At 47.2% G+C, this 20,650-nt stretch overlaps 1 protein-coding gene across 2 annotated transcripts; it reads right to left on the reverse strand.

Annotated features, from left to right (window-relative positions):
- Window positions 1-1,572: 1,572 nt before the first annotated feature.
- On the reverse strand, window positions 1,573-20,278 carry SPINT1 (serine peptidase inhibitor, Kunitz type 1). Of its 2 annotated transcripts, XM_085062422.1 has the most exons (11): window positions 20,088-20,278; window positions 19,448-19,917; window positions 11,694-11,845; window positions 9,913-10,051; window positions 8,659-8,829; window positions 7,956-7,982; window positions 6,905-7,030; window positions 5,932-5,982; window positions 4,914-5,084; window positions 4,545-4,601; window positions 1,573-3,481 (listed from the first exon to the last, which is right to left on the reverse strand). In XM_085062422.1, exons 1-11 carry the CDS (start codon window positions 20,276-20,278, stop codon window positions 3,285-3,287), a joined length of 1,752 nt encoding a protein of 583 aa, XP_084918548.1. In that variant the 3' UTR covers window positions 1,573-3,284. The 2 variants fall into 2 exon arrangements, with proteins under 2 accessions (XP_084918548.1, XP_084918549.1); XM_085062423.1 differs by lacking the exon at window positions 6,905-7,030.
- Between the last annotated feature and the right edge of the window lie 372 nt (window positions 20,279-20,650).

The raw sequence follows: 20,650 nt of genomic DNA on the forward strand, positions 1-20,650 counted from the left end.
AGAGGCTCCATGGTCATCCTTCTGCAGAGGTGTAAACCACCAACAGGCAGACAGAACAATGTGAAGGGGCAGTAGTTTCCCCTCAGTAGGGCAGCACGGTGGGCAGCAGCTCCTGGGGTCTAGCAGGAGCCTGGCTCCTCAAGGCATGCAAACAACCCTCAGGAAAACACTGATCTCGGTGGGGAAGGCATTGTCTGCATTCACTGCAAGGACAAGGGGTAGATCCACACCCTGAGGCCTCTAGCACTGCAGAGCAGCTGAGAGGTACATGCCAGGAGCTCCATACCAGGAGGAGAAGCTTGGCCCTAAACCAGCCAGCAGCTTCACACAGATGCATGTTCCTGGCAGCTGGGGAACATGGAGGATGTGCTCCCTGTCCAGCACAGCCAGTGCAATGGGGCAGCTCAGCTGTCACCGAACACTGCTCTTGCTCAGCGGGCAGTGAGGCGGCTTTCCCTCACTGCTGGCCCCTGAGGAGTGCAATTCTCATTTTGCAAAGTTTTAAACTGTGGGCTCCTGTTCCCATCTGAAAATTTCCAAGAGCTGAGATTTCCTGGGAAGCAGAAATCCTTGTGTCTGGTGGGAGTGCAGGGCTGAAGGCAGGTGGGATTTGGGAGGTGTGGGCCCAGAAGCTGTGCACGGGAGGGCTCAGGCCAGACCTGCAACCTCCAGCAGGGCTGTGTCCAACACCAGGGGACACAAAGGTGTGGTGTAAATGAAAGAGACTGCAAAGCACGTACTCGTCTCTGGAGACTGTCAAGAGAAGCAGCCGTGGTTTCAGGCGGCACTCCCAGACCAGGGGTCACCGCCAGGAGGGGAGCTGTGACCCATGAGCTGAGCTGGGCCCAGCAGAGCTGCTCCTGGGGCAGGGCTTCAGGGGACAGGAGGGATAATGTTTACACTTATGCCTGTAAGTAGCTGGCGCTGGCAGGATGGGAGAGCTGGTGTAGAGTGCATGGTCATGACAGAGCAAAGCTCACAGCCCACAGCAGAGTGCCCGGAGAGAGCGTTCCTGCTGCAAGCAGTGCTTGGAGGCCCAGCCATGGTGGCCAGGTCAGTGGCACAGGGCAGGTCCGCCTGGTTCCTGTACAAACCCACTGCTGATTAGCCAGCTACATTTAGCTGACTTTACATCACAGTTCTTGAGTGATCACCAGCCTGGAGACACAGTTAGAGCAACTCCCGTTTGAAGAATAGTGTCTGCTTTTGGTTTCAGACCCAAAGCCCAAACCAGTCTGACCAGCTGGAACCCAGTTTCAGGTTACACCCTGCCTTACTCTCTGGGTGACTTAGTGGGTAATGATCTTGCTCCCAGAATACCTCATGCCATAGCTGCCTCTTCAGGTATCCACATATGTTGCATCCCCCACTCCCAGCCTCCCCAAGCCATGGGACTCCTGCTGCAGCAGCTCTCCCCTGAGATACCACAGTCGGGGCAGATGAAAGGGTGCGAGATAGCAGGCATGGGAACGGTACCTGCCCCCTCTGTGGGTCATTGCTCCGCAGACACCACTCCCAAGCCAGATAAGACAAACAAATCTTTTGTATTATCAGAGTGAGCACACAAAAAAATAAATCAAGACATTAGGTTTATTGCATACACCATGATAGGCTGTGGGAAAAACAAAGAGATGAAAGAAATGATACGAGGCAGATCATGAAAAGGAGGAATCTGACCAGCCCCAGGAATGCTGAGGCAGATGCCTGTGATGGGGAGAGGCCTGCAGTCAGATTGCTAGCAGGCTCTGGGCAGCAGTTTCTTTCCTTTCAGCCCAGACATCAGCCCAGGGAGGCAGCCCTCCTGCCACTGCACCTGAGAGAACCTGAGCCATGTCCTAAGCTGGGAATGGCTTCACCAGAGCATTCCAGAACCACTATGCCCTCAGCCCTGAAAGAGTCCAAGCGTTTAAACTGAAGTCTGTACATAGATTTATGCTTCTTACACACACACACACACACACGCACACACACACACACACACACGCACGCACTGGTTCCTCTCTCTTCACAGCATTTTTCCAAGAGCAGCAGGCACTGGAATTTAGGGATTGGTGCCAGCCCCACAGCTAGCAGCACCATCAGGCACTTCACAAATAGCTTCTTCTGCCCCAGCAGAAATCCTCAGCTCACTGAGGTACAAGCCTGGAGCAGCAGATGATGCAGGACAGCTCGGAAGCATCTCATTGCAAATGGAATACAGGGGAACACACAGGACAAGAACTGGGACCAAGACATTGCCAAAGTGGGGATTTCACATGCTGCTCCAGGGCCAGAGATAAGCTTTGGACCTCCCGGGGCTGGCCTGGGCTCATCTTGCATTGGGAGGGATGAGCAGCAGGAGCAAGGAAGACATTAGCTGGTGATATCCAGCCCACTCCTGTGCTCTGGGAGATGCCAGGGACTCAGGTCAGGCTATGTGCACAGAGGAACATGCAGTAAAATCAAAGCTGCAACTTTCCTGCACCATCAGCAGGAAAAGTACGGACATATACTTCATGTGTGAATAAATAGATATTTTCTCAACGTGTCTGGGTTCAGACTGAACACTGGAAAAGCAACCAGGGCAACTCAGAGAGAAAAAGGGCGAGCGTGTACTGTACACAGGAGACTGAAACACAGCAGCCAGCCAGAAAAAAGTCTAGGTGTGCTTTTCTGTTAAAAAGCAAAGCCTAGTGATTTAAGCAGGTATTTCTGTTTCTGTCCATCTTGAAAACAGGAACTGCTGAAGAGTGTCACAGAGCCCTTGGATCAGGTCTGGATGATTATGGGAATCCCACAGACCTCAAGAGATGCACAACGACCAGGCAGATTGCTGCAAGGCAGGACACCTTGCAGAAGACTGGGAGAAGGGGAGGAAAATACAAGTTTGAGTGGAAGAAAGTGACACTGAAAACAAATTGCTGGCTCTGGTGAGCTTGCACCATTCACCAACAGGAATGCTACACAGATCCAGTTCCAGAGTTCTTCAGAAGCTTGAGCAAAGTTGCACTCCAGGTTTTAGCAGGAAAAAGATGTAATTCAGAGTTTTACTGGATTGTTTGAGGTTAGGAAGGGATGGATGTCAGAGAGCAACAGAATGCTCCCAACTCCTCGCTTTCCAGAGCAGCCATTTAGCCTAGACAATCACAGATACTAGTACTGCCAAATCACAACTAGATCTTGGCCTGATGCTCCAAGTGTCTTCACAGAGAATGAGTCCTTCAGGCGCAGACCTGTGTCTAAAAACAGAACTCCAGAAGTTTTGGGGAGTGCCCCTGTGCTAAGCTGGAGAGAGAGGCTGTAGGTCAGACTGGTTTGGTGGCACTGCTGTAGAAAAGATGCTCAGTGTCCTCTGTGGTGGAGAGGGTTGAGTTGGTAGCAGTGGTAGGCTGACGGCGGCGGCTGTTCTTCTTCCTTTTCTTCAGGAAGAAGTAGCCAATGAACACCAGGACCACCATGATGCAGATCCCGAGAAGCACAGCAATCACTACCTCAAAGGCACCTGCAGGAATATGTGAACATTTTAGAAGGGATGCTTCACAAACTCAGGAGTGGCCAGGAAGAAGCAAGCACAAAAGCTGCTGCAGAAATTGTGCTGGCAAAGAGAAGAGGCAGCGTGACAGCAGGGTGGTCACTGCACAACTGGCAAATAAAACAGATGGCAACTGCACGGCATAAGGGTACGGCCTAGGCACAGCCAGCCTGTCTCTCCCCAGTGATACTTCCCATCATTTCCCAGATACACCACGCCCTCTAAAGGCTGTTCTGTGACTTTGGCAGGCTTGGCCATTTGACAACCCTAGGAATATAAAATCCTTCTGTGACACCAGCCTTGTGTCACACCTCAACAGGGAGGCCACCAAGGGGTGGTCACAGAAAACACCTTCTGGCTGGGACATTGAGGGAGTGAGGTATGGAGGACAGGCTGAGTTTGTGGGAAAGTGCTCTGAGCAGTGGTGTGAGGACTTGTTCTTCTCCAGCCAACCAAACCCCTGTATCATCAGTGGAGACAGTCAAACATGATGCATTTGAGAGATGGTGTGAATTTAAATATTAAATCAATCTCTAGGATTCAAGAACAATAACCTTCATGTGACATTTTTAAAGAACTTTTATTTCAATAGCGTTGGGCTTTTTTAGTGTCATAGAGAGGTTGTGTAGGGCCATAACATTTTCCCACAGTCTAGCACCTGACATTGTTCACATATCTGCTTTAGCGTTCTTTCTTGTAGAAATTACTAGTCCTCATGTGAAATTGGCCCTTAGGAAGAGTTTTACTTCCCATGTTTTGATATTGAACAGTGGAGCATTCATGCAAGTTCATGGAAAGAAAATCAGGAGTCTCTATATGAGCTACTGAGTCTCAGACAGTGGAAAAATGGACCACAGTTGCACAGCACACAGAAGCATCTCTTGCCACTGCCAGCATCCCACAAATCCCACACTGCTCCCTCAGCTTCAAAAGGGGTGTAGGAGAGAAGGCTACTATTTGCAAGGAAAGACAAAGTGTTTTTCAGGACAGGGAAAAGCAACAAGAAAGATCTGTAGGGAAAATTGTTACTTACTTAAGAGAGCAGTTTGGGACTCAAATGATTCCCATCTTCTGCCAATGACATCTGCTTCTGAATTGGGAACACGGGGGAAAAAATTTTACAAAGAAGGTTGGGAACAAGGGATAGGACAGGTTTTTGAGGAGCCTATTTCAAGTGCTCTAAGTGACAGAACGAATGCACACAGCATCCCTTCTAAACATCCACTCCCCATAAGCCATTGGTCATGTTGAAGGATCCTGTGGGTCATGGCCAGGCTTTGAGAGCAGAGCAACTTTGACTGAAAGCTCGCAAGGCGCTGCCTCTTTGGGACCACAGAACTTAATCTGAAGTGATTTTCCCATTTTGATCAGTAAAACTCCAGCCCTCACTATGTATGCTTACTTGTGATGCCTGAACATGATTTCATGCACTCTTCCTCTTGTTCAAAGTTGTTGCTGTTGCCACCACAGCCCCCGTAGGTGAAGGGGTCACATTTCTCCAAGAATGGGTTATAGTACCAGCGGGAGATGCTCTCGGTGCACTGTCCAGTATCAGGCAAGTCCACACAGTGGCCTGGCAAAGCAAAGGAGAGGTGCTTTAGCCCAAGCAGTGTCTTCCCAGAGCAGCAACATTTTCTGCTCACAACAGACGAGCACAAGCACCAAGGCAGAGGAAATCCATAGCCAGAACAGTGGTGCTCAGGTCCCCACTGCCCAGATGCCAGCTGGTCAAATTGGTAATGCCACAGTGAGCTGCCACCTGCCCATAAATCCAACTAGCAAGGAGAAAAAGGAACATCAGAGTGCAGTCACACTAAACCCTGGGTTCAAATCTGCAGTCACACTAAACCCTGGGTTCAAACCTTCAGTCATACTAAACCCCGTGGAAGTGATCTATCCTCCCTGGGAGGCAGATGGGAACATGAAGAGCCTGGACACACAGAAACCACAGATCAGTCAGGTCTCCTCTACAACTGAGCTGCATTTAAGTGACTTAGAATATACTTGTAATATAATCTTTTAGTTCAGTGATAAATCCACTGTCTACACTTTTACAAACAAGGCAAAGCTAGGGGACAGAGCACAGACATTGCTGTGTCCCCCACACTGCTTTGGTTTGCACTACTTCAAAAAAAACATGCTGCAGGGTTTTGTACAGGCCAAGTACTGTGCCCAGCAAGCAACATGCATGAGACCTACTTGGATGGAAAAAAATTTAGGCGGGAGAGTGGAAGCCTGCTATCACCAGCTGTCCTCAAGGTCAGAGAACAGGCCGTTGCTCATTTTTAGTACAGGGACTACCCAGACAGTACACCTGGTTTTGGATTTATACAGGGAAGCAGTTTTGCCATGGAACAACAGACTGAAGAAAAAACCAAAAGCTGGCAGAGGTCAGCCTAGGTGCTCTGGACAGTACATACCTTGCTTATGGGTGACATTGATTTTCTGCAGTCTATTGAACTCACGAGCATCTGCAAGGGAAACATTTCACATTAAAACTTCTCTCACCAGTTGAAAAGAAATACCTCTGTCCATGCAGACATGGTCAGACAGGACTTTCCTGCACAGTCCTTTGCTATCACAAGCCAGAGAAAGGGAGACATCATTTATCTTCTTAAGAATCTCAAAACTATGAGAGGAACATGGGAAAAATAAAATGTAGTAACAAGAAACTATTCCCAATTTCCGCTCCACAGATACAGAGACAAAACTAAGGAAAACAAAGATTGCTTTCTTATTTTTGCTTTCCATCAAGAAGTATGGGAAAAGTCACTCCAGGTTTTAGGAAGTATAAAAGAGAACTAGTGCAGAATATAAGAGAAGGTAAGAGAGACAAATCATAGGCAAGCAAGCAAAAAAGGCAGCAAAACACCCACACATAGGAAAGAGATTATGGGAATTCTGTCACAAGAGGTGAGGAGGGATGGAAGAAGGAAGGAGGAAGGAGGTCGTATGGATTTGGGTGTCTCACTACTGTGCATTTACATCAGCATAACAATATGTTAAGGGGACTGTGCCACTGGACAGACTTGGAGAAATCATGGTTTCCTTTCCCATATCCCAGTTCTAAGAGAGCAGGTAAGGTCAATCAGTGAGAAGAATATTGGAAGGGGAGAGAAGGACAGGCCTGAAGTCTTACAGATAGGTGCAGAGAAGCGAGTCAAGGAGTATTTAAGAGGCAGGAAACATCACAGAAGGAAGGTAATCTCTTGTAGTCAGCAGAGATACAGGAAATGGCAGAACTTGCAAATGTAATACTGTGGAAAGGATAATGCAGGGTCAGGAGATAAGACCAGAAGACACCAAAAAGCATTGACTCAGCACCTGTAACTTACATTGGACCCATCCCTGGGCAGACAGTAAATTGTCTAAGCCAGAATTTAAAGTACTTACATTGTTCACAGTACTTCTCATCCGATTCATCAGCACAGTCGGGAGTTTCATCACACTCCAGATAGGCATCAATGCAGCAACCATCCTTGCATCTGAAGAAGGGGGCCTGACAGTTCCCATTGCATACTGCATCAGAAACAGTTCAGATAGCTCATTAAAATTCCTTGTTTCTCCCTGCCAGATGCTTTATGAAGTACTTAAAAGCTTCTGATAGGGCTGGCAAACAAGAAACAAGGCAGATTTGTAAAGGTCTCTCCTCAGTGCCACCCTAGACTCAAAAAAAAAAAAAAAGAAATCCTGTTTACAAATGAAACATTGCTCTGGGAACAGCCATGTTTCCTCTCAGGAAAGAAGTACACAGCAGGTGGAAGCAAGAATAAGCTACTCAGGAAGAATATGGAGACATTGCCCAAGCATGGAGGATTAAATTAGGAACGCCAAACTGAAACTTGCACACTGGGCTGCAAGAATTTCAAACCCTTTTGCTCCAGAGATGGTCCCAAGTGCTCAGTACTCTCAGGAGTTTTGTGCTCCCCAGTGACAAAAGACATTGGCATAGTAGAGTAAATCCAGCAGAGACTCAGCAAGAGCCTGGAGCACAAGACCTAGTATGAGGTTATGGAGAAGACAGAGTCATTTTGGAGCATGGTAGTAGGAAGAGCAGCAACAGACAGGAGTTGCAACAAAGGAAAACAATTCAATATAGGGGAAAATATTATAATAGGGGTCATCAAACATTGGCACAGTTTGACCAGACAAAGTGTAAAATCTCCTTTTTCAGAGATACCCAAAACTGGACTGGGTACAGTCCTGAGGAACCTCATGTGACTCAAAGCTGGCCCTGCTTTGAGTAGTGGGTTGGACCAGATGACCTCTAGAGGTAATCCCCAACCTAAATTATCCCATGACATGAAAGTGAAAGGCTTAGCAAAGAAATTAGTCTCCAGTGCCTCACTTTCCAGACTGAGTCCTAATCAAAAGCCACAGGAATGGACATGAGACACTTAACCCAAGCTTGCAGTAGGATTACACCATCATATGAGAGGCTCACCTGGCTGTTGTCGCCCGCCAACAGAACCTGAAAAGACAAGGGGAAAAATAAAATAATGACATCATTTTGTCAGCTCAAGATCAGCTTTATATTGCCTTCATGTATCACATGAGAACAGCACACTTTCTGGAAGGAAGCCCTGGATTAGGGAGGTGAAATATGGATGCCCACTACTCAGAGACCTAGATGAGCTGTACCCGTGTGAGGCAGGCCTGGAGGAGCTCAGGGGAACTTCCCACCATGAGCTAGACCATTTCCAAATTGTCTTTCTTTTCCAGGGCTTTAACCTCCTCCTTTAAGCTGTGCACTGCAACAGGCCAGGCAGAGGCTCAGTCCATTTATATGAGCAGCACTAAATCGTTCTCAGTGGCTTGAGGGTGCCAAGGAGGGAGATTAATTTCATTTTCAGAGTGAAGCACTTCTGGCCCCCACCTGCACAGTACTGTTCTCTGAATTTATGTTTCAGATGCAACGTGGATGCATGGCTTCTGCAGCCAGAGAAATACCAGGGACACTGTCCAGTGCTTCAGGAGCTGGATCAGATACATTAGCAGCTTAAGACAATGACTGCGCATCCATAATTAACCCAGTCTCCTCAGCTTACTGGGCTCTAACTAGCTGTCAGCCAAGAGGCTGTAGTACCTATCCACAGGATCATCCCAATCATATGAGAAAGAGGGGGCTGGATTTTTGAAGGACTCACCTCTGACATTCTTGCAGGCAAGTTCACACTCCTCTTTCCTTAAGTAGTTATTCTTGTTGGGCTTGCAGCCACCAAAAATAAACTCCTCACACTGCTGAAGGCTCGGGTTGTAAAACCAGCGTGGAAAAGATCCCCGACACCAACCCACCTTCTTCTGAGCCAAACAATGCTCTATCAAGAAAGTTAACAGAAAAGGGTCTGGAATTAGACAAATCCTTTGGAAGACTTTCTGTTTTGTATATGCGAAGGCAAAGAAAATCTTCCAAAGGATTTGTCTGAAAGGTTTATAAAATTTTGAGCAACATGGAGAACAATAGAGAATCATGGAATGCATTTTTTTACATGAAAGGCAGGGTCACAAAAAACAAATTAGAAGGTGCCACATCCATAAAACAAAAGGAGCTGCATCTCCACACAGCATATAGTTAAGCTGTGAAACTCCTTGCTTCAAGAGGTTGCTGCTTTGCAAAGACTATATGAGGTCAAAAAATGATTCACCCATGGCTATTAATCACAAAGACATCATCTTCTGCTTAAAAACATCTCCTAGCTGCAAAATCCTTGGGGATTAGTCAAGCACAGTAGAGATTTATTGATAGGATGTCATGTGTCAACCTCTGGACACTGTTGAATGCAGTGTATTGGAGTTTGGTCAGACCATTAGTGTCACTTGAAATGACTGCTCTTATATTTTTATGGTACCTGAGGGAGGAGGAGAAATCCCCTGCTTAGCTACTAGTCAACCATTTGTCCAAGAACTCCTGACTCCTAATACACTTGTAATGATGAACATTTTCATCATTAAACAAGGCCATTAAAATAAAAAAATATGAATAAAGCCAGGGACCCTTTGAATGCCTTGCAGACAACCTCACATACCCTGCAACCTAAGGGCCTTCACAGCAAAACCACGGAGTCAACAGACCTTTCAGGATCTCCTGTTTTACACCCTCAGTTAATCCCAATCTTCATCCATCCTGGTGTTACCCAGCAGAGAGCAATGACAGGCAGAATAGATGGGGTTATTGCAGGCCACCTGTGCTGCAAGAGTATGTGAAAACTCCAAAACAGACCTCTGTGAATGCAGAGACCTTCCACTCCTGGGGTAGGCATTTCCTGGGAAAAGCTGACATGCAAGTCCAGTCTCTTGGTTGTGCTTTTCTCCCATCTACCCCTCTGAAAAGAGCACCAAGAATGCCAGAGCAGCACCCAGGCTCAAGGACTCCGCGTAGACATGTGTGGGCTCAGGCTTACCTTCTGTCTGCTCAGAGCTCAGCACCATGACAGTGATGTTGGTGAAGTCTTGCTGTTGTGCAGTGTCCGTGACAGTAAGCTGGAAGACGTAAGTCCCCACCTGTAGGTTGGATATCTCTACCTGATCTTCTTTGTGCTTCTGAGAATGCAAAAGAAAGACTTACGTGGGAGAAAGTACTTCTAATGAAGGAATGATTGAAGTTCCTGCATTAGGGAGAAAAGAGCTTAGATGAAAGCCTTCAAGCAAGTGTCTCATGAAAAATGTCTCGCTGCTACACAATGCCCCAAACCCATGCACTGGTACCCAGCCAGAATAGCAGAGAGAACAAATAACTTAAGCAAAATTAGTTATTTCATATTTTGGGGCACTGTGAAAGCACAAGGGAAAATAAAACTCTTTGGAGAGGACTAAAATAGCTGTAGTATTTATTTTTAAAACTTAGAACCTATAAAGAATAATTTACTTAGTACATAGGGAAAAAGGTAGATGTATTTAATTATTTTGTCAGAATAGAAAATTACAACATTATTGACACAAAATTTTCCTCTATATTTACAACAGAATTGGACCTTCCTTTCCATGCTTCCCCTGGTTTTGATTAGGCTTCAAAAAAACACAGCCTTTCCATATATCATTTTAATACAGTTAAGACAGCATAGTATTAGGGGACCTTCCACCCTCCACAAAAGTTACTTTGGTTGGACTAGGGTAAAGGGAAAAGGAAAGGAGCAATTGCTGATTTCCACAGACCCCTTAGCACTCTAGAGTTTGTCACTGCTGATGTACAAAATCAGTTGTGGGCCTGATGTACTCATTTGCTAATTCTTCTAAAAGGTACCACAAGAACTCCAGATGAGCTCCATGGCTTTCCAAAGCATTTTGCAGATGTTTAAAAGAAATAATTTGCTCTTCTAAAGCCACAATTAACTTTTAACATCTATCAAATAGGCAGTGCTCACACCCCAGAGATCTTTGATCCAGACAGGATACATGAGTTCTGCACCAGCTCAGATAAAACACGGGGAAGAACTCATGCTCTAAAGAGAGGCAAAGCCCAAGAAAAGCCCCAGGAGAACAGAAGCAGAGCCTGAGCCTGAGACTGAATTATTCAGAGACAGAAGAGGAAATGCAGTGAAGTGCACAGAGCAAAACTAAGAGCAGGCCCTTCACTGAAATACAGGAACTTGGGACCAGAAGCAGTTCTTGAATGGAAGCTCTGCCCTCTCAGCTGCTCCCACCCAGGCAGGTCAGCTGTTGCTCAGGAAGGCTCAAGACAGCATCCTGTGCAGGGAGCCTGAGATCTGATGAAGCCAAAAATGCCATTTCCAAGTAGTGTGCAAGAGTATGGGCAACCACAAGGAGTGCTCCATAGCTTTGGGGGACAAGCTCGTGGGTGGACTGGCTTGAAGAGGGAAGGACAAGGTGACCTCTAAGTCAGGGCTCTGACTGCCCAAACTAATGCAGACCACAGATGACACTGAGCAAGCTGCTTATTTCCTGCTGCTCCCTGTCGCTGTTGAGCAGCTAGCAGAGTAATGAATGCATCAGTTCTCAGTGGCAAGAAGGAATGACCTTTATTGTTTTGATTTCATCACATATATAGAGTTCTCAAAAGTCACCCAGATTGGTCAGTCAGAAGCCTTCCCCCAGGCCTGATTGGCCAGGCCTGCACTGCCCAAGTTCTGGGACACTGTTCCAACAACATCCAAACTTTATCTTTATTTATAAAACACAAGAAAATTTCTCATGGGAAAAACCTGTGCTAGCCGCAGCTCCCTACCTTCATCTCTGCAGAGGGATCACCAAGGATCTGTTTCCATTCATAGCTGACTATCCCATGGTCATCTGTGCTCTCTGTGCCTCTCAGCATCACTGGCTCCCCTGGCTGTACCTTCATGTCCTTGACAGCACGGGCTGTTGGAGGATGATCATCTGCAGAAGAAATGTAGAACGAGGCTTGGGTAAGAGGCTGAAGGGTCCAATCTTTGTTTCTATTACAGAAAGATAAGGGAGGGGGATTCTTCCAGGGTAAATCAATACAGACATTAACTGCTGAAAGCAAAACACAATCAGTACCGTTATTACTGTCCCTACTAATTTAGTAACTCTACAACCCACTGTGGCAGTGTCTTTGAGCCAGCTGGCTCCCTGGACACCTGTATCCACAAGAACCACCATGAGAGGGTGGCTCTGCGGCTACAGCCATTGTGCTTCTGACTGTCAGAGCACATCCTTGCAAAACTGCACAGAGCAATCTCCGCCCTTCACTTAGGGAGATGGCCTGATGTGGGTGTTGAAGAATGTGGAACTGACTATCATCATTCCTACCACCATCTCTAAGCACTATGTTAGTGCATTTAGCCAGAGCTACACAACGTGGGACTTAGATGGGAAATATTCCTCCTCCAGCTCATCTTCTACCCCACTCTCTGACAAACATGCCTTTTAAACAACACAAAAACACCATTCATGAGATTGTTATTTTTGTACCATTCCGTGGATTAGCTTACTAGCAAATTCCACATATTATTAAATGTTTTTCCAGACTGTAAATACAAGAGATGAAAACTCATCCCTGCCCATGCCAGCAAGAACAGCCTATACAATGACACCATTGAGCCTGACTCATAACTCCTTTTGGCCTGAATGTCTCTGATCGCAGGCTTTGTGCATAGCTCAGCCCATAAAACTCCACCTGGTAACACCTGTACCAAGTCCAAGATTCATAGTTCCAGTTCGACCTGAGTCTTTTGTAAAGGCACCAACCATCATTTATAAGCTAGATAGAAATCACTCTGCCATTACATTGTTATATCGACTGTGACAGAAGGAGAGGATTAGTGTCCAAACCCCTTACAAAATTACTCCATTAGATGATCATTTTCATTGCAGACTAGATCCCAGTTTCCTGTTTGAGTGTATGTGGATTCAGATCCCAGCTACTGACTCTTGCTGCAGTCTGCTGAAGGGACATTTAACATAAGGCATGTGTTCAAACAAACCCGACATTCAAAACAGGCCTTGGTTCTTTTGTCACGTTGTACACACCAAACACTGGAGAGGGGACACATTCCTGCCATTCCTGGTAGGCAAACGCCAGGAGCCCGCCAGGAAGAAAGGCAGCCTAAACCCTGCCACCATCCTGCCAGGGTGAGTCCTGTAGGTGGGTGCAATTGCACAAGGAAAAGACGAGTTTTTCAACAACACTGAGGCTGATCCTTAACTCATGACTCCAAATCATGTTTTTCCTTGACATTTCTAGGCATGTACACTTTAAACAAAAATTGCAGGCCAAACATTTATTTACTTTGGGTTGTGGGTTCCATGATTCAGTAAAAGTTCAGTTCTGTTCAACAGGTCAGCAGCTTCTCCAGTTCCCATCTCTGATTAGCCAAATTTACTGACCCTCCACACATCCAGAAGAAGAGTCAAGAGTATTTCCTTATCTGTGGTGACTGCCAAGGAGGAACGCTCCCTACAAATTAAAGATTTATTTTTCAAGTCCATCCCTTTTCTCCTTAGGATGTCTGAAAGTTCAGTGACTGTGGAGTATTTCTGCTACACTGACTATATGAAGCCTTCCCTGGCAATGCAGCTGTTTTCCATCTGAGCTTCAGAACCAAGTGCTGACTGAGCCAGAGGGAGTATCAGCAACCTGCTTGTACTAGGGAGACTCTGCACTCAGTTTGTTTTGCTCTGAAAGTCTGTAGGAAAAATGAAAGTTACCTTTGCTATAATGCTCTTTTGACCATGGAAAGTTTTCTGCTGTAAAACTCTGTAATTAACAGGGAGGTTAAAGCTTTATGATGCTGTCTGTGGCATGCTCTTTACTGTGAAACCTGCTCCTGGAGTCACATCGTTAAGCGACAACTTCCACTTCCGTTTATAGAACACATCAGTAGGGGTACCTTTTCTTTTCTTTACGATTCCAGAGGAAAGCTTGATAGAGGAAATCCAAATTGCTTTAAAAATAAAAATACTCACACTGTATTCATGCCTGAGACCCTGATTTTTTTCTTTTTAAAAATTTAATCTCATTTAAAAGCTCATGTAGTCAGCAGCTTGTCTGGCTTCACCTCTAATGAGTGAACTTGAACCAAAGTTGATGGAGGAACAGGAATTTAAAAGACAATAAATTTCTACAAGGGCTTCAATAGTAAGCATCTTAGTAGGGGCAGAGACCCCACTAGAGACCTTGCTATGCAAACCTGCAGGCACTAGTGAAATCCCATGACAGAATGCACTTGCAAAGCTCACAGTTTGGAGGTTTTTCTCTTTTGGAACTCAGATATTAGCTTTTGCCCTTGAGATCCACAGAAAACCAGATTTCCTCCATTCCAGAGCTCATGCAGATACACCCTGAGTAACTGAGACTACAAAGCAATGCTTAAAAATACCTCAGAATGATTTGAGGTTGTCACTAGAAAGAGCTGGAAATCTTTCTCATGGTGACTGAGGGGCTGTTACAGCTCACTGCTGCCTGCTTTGGCAGGAGCAACTTGCAAACAAGACAAGTGTGGCTTGCACTGGGGACACTGAGGCACTGTGAAGGGAAAGGACTCACTGGGGACAAAAGCCACTGCTCAAAGCAACTGACCAGGACAGGAGCAGAGAGAGCAGAAAGAATGAGGCCACCCAAATTCCTACAGCCATGACACAGACACGGGACTTCAGAGATTTTGAGTGTCAGAAGCCAGCGTAACCTGTCTGTTGCAAAAGCAGGTGGGCAGCAGTGTGGCTCTTCCCACAAATGCTAAAGCTCTGCTCTTGCATTGCTTCCAAGGAAGTCATTCAAAAGTGAACAGCTTTCTCACCCACTGACATTAGAAATCTCTCCATTTCCATGGGCAAAAGTAATGAAGGATGACACTGCTGCCACAGTATTAATTTGCCTGAGGTGGAGAGAGACAGTAGAGAACAGGCAATGCAATGTAGTGCCTGGAGGAAGAGAAATACAGGCTCTTTCTTTAGGGCTTCATTCTGGCTAGGCAGCAAATACAGTCATGATAAAGCCATGCAGTTTTCTAATAATTCATGCACAGCCAAGAAGCTCCCAGCATCAGTTTCTGGATGTTTCTGTAGTGGTTTGTAAGTGGTGCACACTTAACAGCGTCACACACTTAACAGCAGGTCAACTTAACATCTCTAAAACAATACAGCATGACTGAACAGATTATATTTTAAGAATAGCAGAAGCTGCTGCTGCCACTAGGTTCCCTCCATCCTTCCTCAGTGCGGGAAATCAGTCTTATTTGCTTTAGTAGGCAGAGGGAAAAGGCTCTCCCACAGGTATCTGTGCCATTTTAGTAAATATGTGTTTGTATCTCCAGTCTCTTCAAGGAGATTGGAGCTCCAGAGCCAAGACATGACGTAGCCACTTCAGCAAATGCTGCATGAGAAACACTAATTTCACAGCAATAGGAGTGGAAGCTGCTCATCAACCACTCTGAGTAGGGAGCTGGACCAGCTGGTCTTCCAGGACCCTTCCAGTACACGTTGGCCTCTGAGTCTATGGTGTGGGTACTGAATTTGCAACTTCCCCTCTCCTAGAGCCAGCTGGAGGACGAGCAGCTGGCTCAGGGCTGAACAGCATCAGCCAAGAGGGGACCTCTCTCAGTCCCAGCTGTGAGACATTTTAGTTGCATTGTGCCCACAGAATGGAAACCAGCATGAGGCCAAACATTTAGGGAGGGATGAGCTTCACTCTTGGGGAGTTCTCCTTTTGAAATGCATTATCAAAGTTTTAGCCTGCAAATCTCCCCCCACAGTGAGGCAGGAGCAGACATATCTGATCAGAATCCTGTGGCCCCCAAGCACTTCCAGTCTCCTGCTCACAAGCCCTGGATTCAACAGGAGGAGGAGGGGCAGTGAGCATTTCACAACAACCACAGAAGGTTCAGCTCAAGAAATGGACAAAGGTTCAGGGAGGTTATTTTCCAGTTTCACACCCAAAACTGGTTTGCCTAGACCAGAATAAGCTGGGCTAGTTACTTAAACACTGGGCTCCATTATTACCAATAAAGTGCATGGTGAGCCTGCCCCTCCCGAATGAGCCAGGCAGAAAACTCACACCAAAGTTCAGACAGAGGAATAATTTCAGAAGATGGTGGTTTTTAACAACATCAGAGACTTCAGGCTGTATGTTAGCTGGAACAGGCAAGAGACAGTGCAAAGCTGTCATCACAGAGAACTCAGAAGTTCTTGTTCTCCAGAATACTGAAGGTACATTCAGAAGATAGGCAGAACCCAGATTTCAGCTGCATTCATTGCCAACTGTACCCACAGGCTTTTCTGAACTCATAACACTGTCAGAGTGGCCACAGTGGGTTAGAGCATGTACCCCTGCCCCTGTGTTCAGCTGCCAAGAGTCTCATGATGGATGCTTGAACAACAGCACTACAGGAATTAACAGTGCTTTCCCTGTAACACTCTCCCAGCTTTCAGCTACTTCCATCAGGCTCCAGAAATACTCCAAGCTTAAATTTGCCCATTCAACAGGCCCCAGCTGTGCACTCTCTTTCTAGTGTTACCCAGTCTCTTCCTAAACATATCTAAACCTCTTATTTCAACAGGTCTACTCCCTGTAGTAGTAATGTGGGTCTTACAACATGTGACTTTTTTGTTTAATGTCACCCACTGGGATCAATAACTATGTATTTCATTATTCACTAGAAAAAAACATGCATTTAATTCTCATAATTGCAGAGTATGTCTGAAGAGTGACACAGGTAAAGGCTCCTAGGACATCAGCACATACAGGGAAGGAATGCATGATGAAGGAGCAGATAAGCTTGCTGCAGACCCTTAGCACCAGAATCAGGGGGCTGACAATAACCTGGGCCCCAGAGCAGTCACAAAAATTCACATTTTAACAGTGATTCACCACAAGAGGAAGAAAAGTACAGAGTTTTTTGTCTCCAGTCCAAAACCTGGGCCAAGTTTTTTTGCCTGTAAACATTTGGGAGGATGACCTGACATGCCAAAACCAGCTTCCTTTAACACTTGTTTCACCTGGCCTCTTCAGGCATCCCCAAAAGGTCCAGAAACAAATATGTGTAGCACTTCCATATGCTGCCAGGTGGACATGCTCAGTGCCCAGAGGCTCCTTCATTTGGCCTCCTGCACCTGCCCCATTGTGCCCTTCCCCTTTTCCCCCTCAGTGACAGCCAGGCATCCACCTTCCTGCCCAGACAGGTCCTGCATGAACCAAAATCCAGCACCATGGCTGGAGGGGCATGGGTTTTTGGATTATTTTTGGTATCTAAATCAAAATGGAGATCTGCATTCTTAATTGCCTTATCAACTGCTGTGAGGAAGAGGACCCAGCTATTCCTCCAGTAAGGTAACTCCCTTCATTTCTTTCCCAGCTAGCCCTCCACTGTCATTCAAGGTGATTCTGAAAGTTTTTGGTATCAAAGACAATGCCTAAAGATTTCAGAGAGGAGGGAAATGCATTTCCCATCAAAGCACAGTATGAACATTGCAGCCTGATCCAAATAAGCAGCAGTGAGCTGCCCAGTATCTGTCACTCCAGCTGAAGACCTGCCAGACACCTGGCACCCTCCAAACACAGGTGGTCAAACATGGGTGTAGAAGAGACTGAGCCCTCCCTCCACTCACAGCAGTCCGAAGCACAAGCTTCACGTGAGTGAGGAGGGGCACAGCCACCTCGGCAGGCAGAGTAACCTGAACTGCATGTCTGGCATGCTTTTCACTTCTTACTGATAAGCCCTCCTGGGTTTTCTTGCTCCACTGCAGCCATCCCAGCATCTGTGAAAGGAGCAGTAGGGATGGATTGCAAGGCAGCAACTGCATATTGGTAGCTGGGGTGCTGCAGCTTGGTGTCATTTTGTTGGCAAATACATCACTGCTGGTCACATAGAGAGGTCAGTGATCATGGGACACGTCTAGAGATCTGCACACATGCAATGCCAGGCCCTGGGACCAGCCAAGAAAGGCAGGGCTTGCAGTCTTCTTGTATGAGGCACTGGTCCACAGAGGTAAAGTGACTGAATTGCTCAACAGTACACTGTATTTTAATCTAATCTTGTGAAATCAGGATGTACTGCAGATGATGCATTCCCTTTTCCACCTACAACAATGCACACAGGAGTTCAGACAGCTGCCAGATGCCACCTCCAGTCCTGGTGATGTGGCCTTCAGTTCCTCCCTAACTGCAGCTCCTGTGAACAGGATTTTGAGCCTGGAATGGAGATGTGGGAGAACTACTCAAACAGCAAGACACATTTACCAAAAGGTCTTAAAATCCAATAGGAAGCCACATTTACCAAAAGGTCTTAAAATCCAATAGGAAGCCACAAGTGGGGACAGAGAAACAGGAGAACCATTTCTGCCACAATGCCATTCAAACCAGCAACAACCAAGGGCTGCTCCAGAGAAGTTGTACCCTGCTGCAAACCCCCCGCCACTGCTACTCAGGATGGAGAAGTGGTCACTGGGGGTGCCATTTCCCACTTCCAGCACTTACAAGGCCCATGGGCTGGCACATCCCAGCAGAAGTTCACAGATCTATTCAGATCTATTCAGCTCACATCATTGAGTTCAAGCCCTTGCACCCACCTGGATGCTCCCCTTGCCATCCTCACAGATCCCTTCCTTCTCATAGGTGGGCTGGGAGGGAGTGTGGGGAGGATTACCCATAGAGATATCCCCTAACAGCCCTGCCCAGGGATCAACAAATAAATAAACGGGTTACTGTTGCCAAAGACCCAGCCAGGCTAGAAACATGCCAGCCTCATTAGCCTTCAGCCAAAACACAGAAGGAGGAGGCAAAAGAAGGTACTGCTGTGATTTCAGTGTTTCTGAACACACTGCAATTTTTTGGAGACAGCAGAGTGTGTGGCAGGTGGCCAGCTTCAGATTAGTTTGTTTTCCACCTGAATATCTGGTTCCAGGTGCAATCTTTTAGAGCAGGGAAACAGGGACTGGGGAAGAGAAACCCACCTCCAAAGGGGAAGTTTTATAACCAGCCTCCCCCAGCTGGTCCTCTCCCAGGAGCAGAGACCAGCCCCAACAAGCAGAGCAATGCTGAGACACCTCACCATATAGGCTGCTGTTAAATAAAGGTAAGTGGATTGCATCCTGCCTCCAGCCCCTGAGCAATTAAGAGATTAATGCAGCCCTTTAAAACGTGGTGATGTGTAGGTTTTTAGAGGATTTCACTTTCCAACCTCAAAGGGCCAAGGGGAAGGGAGAAGAAAAACAATACCTTTTTCTCTGCATTGTCAAGTAGCAAAAACTCAGACTTTGGTAATCACACACTCCACCTGCTTCAAACAGGTTAAAGAGCGATTTCATTTCCTAATAGGTAAACTGAAGCACAGATCTTAAACGAGTATCAGGGTTTGGGAAAACCTTTGTGGCAGAGGAACATACAGAAACACCGTCTGTAGCATCACTCTACCCCAACTGTTGACAGCACTGCTGCACATATAATGGCTGGAGGAGATGGCACCAGTAACCATTAATGCTCTTCCAGACCCTTTTGCAGGGATCCATTTCAGGCAACCTTACCACTAAATCTGTGATTCTGCACTGCCAGGTAGGAATCGTACACGTCCTTCTTCAAGAAGTTGAGAAAGCCGATCTTCCTGGCAAACCTGCAGACGAAAGCTTGCTCATAGAGACAATTGAGGAGAAAGCAGCCCCGGATGTGGTCTTCCTCCGTGCCCGGGCCCTGCTCCACGAGAGCCAGGTTACAAGCGCGGTCCTTACAGCAGGCTCTCATGCAGTCTCTGCTCCGACGCACCATGGGGGACGACAAGAAGGTGGCTCCATTCTGGACGGAGGCATCTGTATCCAGCACCCAATCCGGCAGCCCTGCCGTAAAGTCCTCCAGGCACCTTTCACCGAAGGGTTTTTCCTCCTGCCCTTCGCCGAAGTCCAGCACCAGCACCAAGCAGACCCAGAGCACAAACCACGGACCCGGACTCCTGGCCATCTTGGCGCCCCGATTCTCAGTGCCTCCAGACTTTAGTCCTTTCCTAAAGGAAGGGAGAAGACAGATGAAGCTAAGAGGGGCGGTGATCAGGTGCATGCCACCCCGGGGAGAGCGGGAGCCGGAGCATGGCCGAGGCTGCGCTCTGGATTCCGGCTCGCCCCGAAAGACACAGGTAGCCGCTGTGTCCCCCGACCCTGCACCTCAGCCCCCCACCTGGGCGGTCTCCGCTGAAGCTGCTGCTTGCTGGGAGCGGGGTGTCCCCGCCGCCCCGCTGTGCCTTCAGCCCTCAGGTGCGCCTTCAGCTGCGCCCGCCGGAGACAAAGGCGCGGTGAGTACAGGAAGTGAAATCCAACTCCCTGAGAGAGGGAACAGGAAAAAAAAAAAATCAAGTCACTCCCTTGCATGCTGAGTTGCGTAAGAGGAAGGGGGGAGGAGAGACAAACTGATACGATCTTCTACTCCCCTTGGAGCGGAGCCCAGAGCAATTCTCTCGCTCCCGTAGGTATGAGGGCACCCACTCCAGACGAGCATCCCACCTGCTGGGTCCCAGCTGCAGTCTCGTACTAAGGATGCTTCAAAGGAACTGAAAGCCGGGAGGGAGGCGCTGTGTGTCCTCTGGCAGTCGCCCCTGTGCTGTGGTGTGGCCATTGGCACGGAACACCATTAGCCTGTGTTTCCCTAACCCAAATGAGTCAGCCTTGCAGCCCTGCCTGCAGTGCCCACCGCCGTTACTGCTGAAAGAGGCTTTGTACTCAGTGCGGGCATCTCGAAATCGT

This window comes from Lichenostomus cassidix, chromosome 5 (genome assembly GCF_008360975.1).
Source record: "Lichenostomus cassidix isolate B80296 chromosome 5, HeHo_3.0, whole genome shotgun sequence".
In the NCBI taxonomy this organism is placed as follows: domain Eukaryota; kingdom Metazoa; phylum Chordata; class Aves; order Passeriformes; family Meliphagidae; genus Lichenostomus; species Lichenostomus cassidix.

Excerpts from the sequence above, each read along its gene's own strand:
- SPINT1 (XM_085062422.1), bottom strand. The coding sequence starts at position 20,278 with ATGCAAGGGAGTGACTTGATTTTTTTTTTTTCCTGTTCCCTCTCTCAG. Across the intron at positions 7,983-8,658 it reads TGCCTGCAAGAATGTCAGAG|GTTCTGTTGGCGGGCGACAA; the intron begins GTGAGTCCTTCA and ends TTGTCTTTTCAG. Across the intron at positions 4,602-4,913 it reads ATCATGTTCAGGCATCACAA|AAGCAGATGTCATTGGCAGA; the intron begins GTAAGCATACAT and ends TTCCCAATTCAG.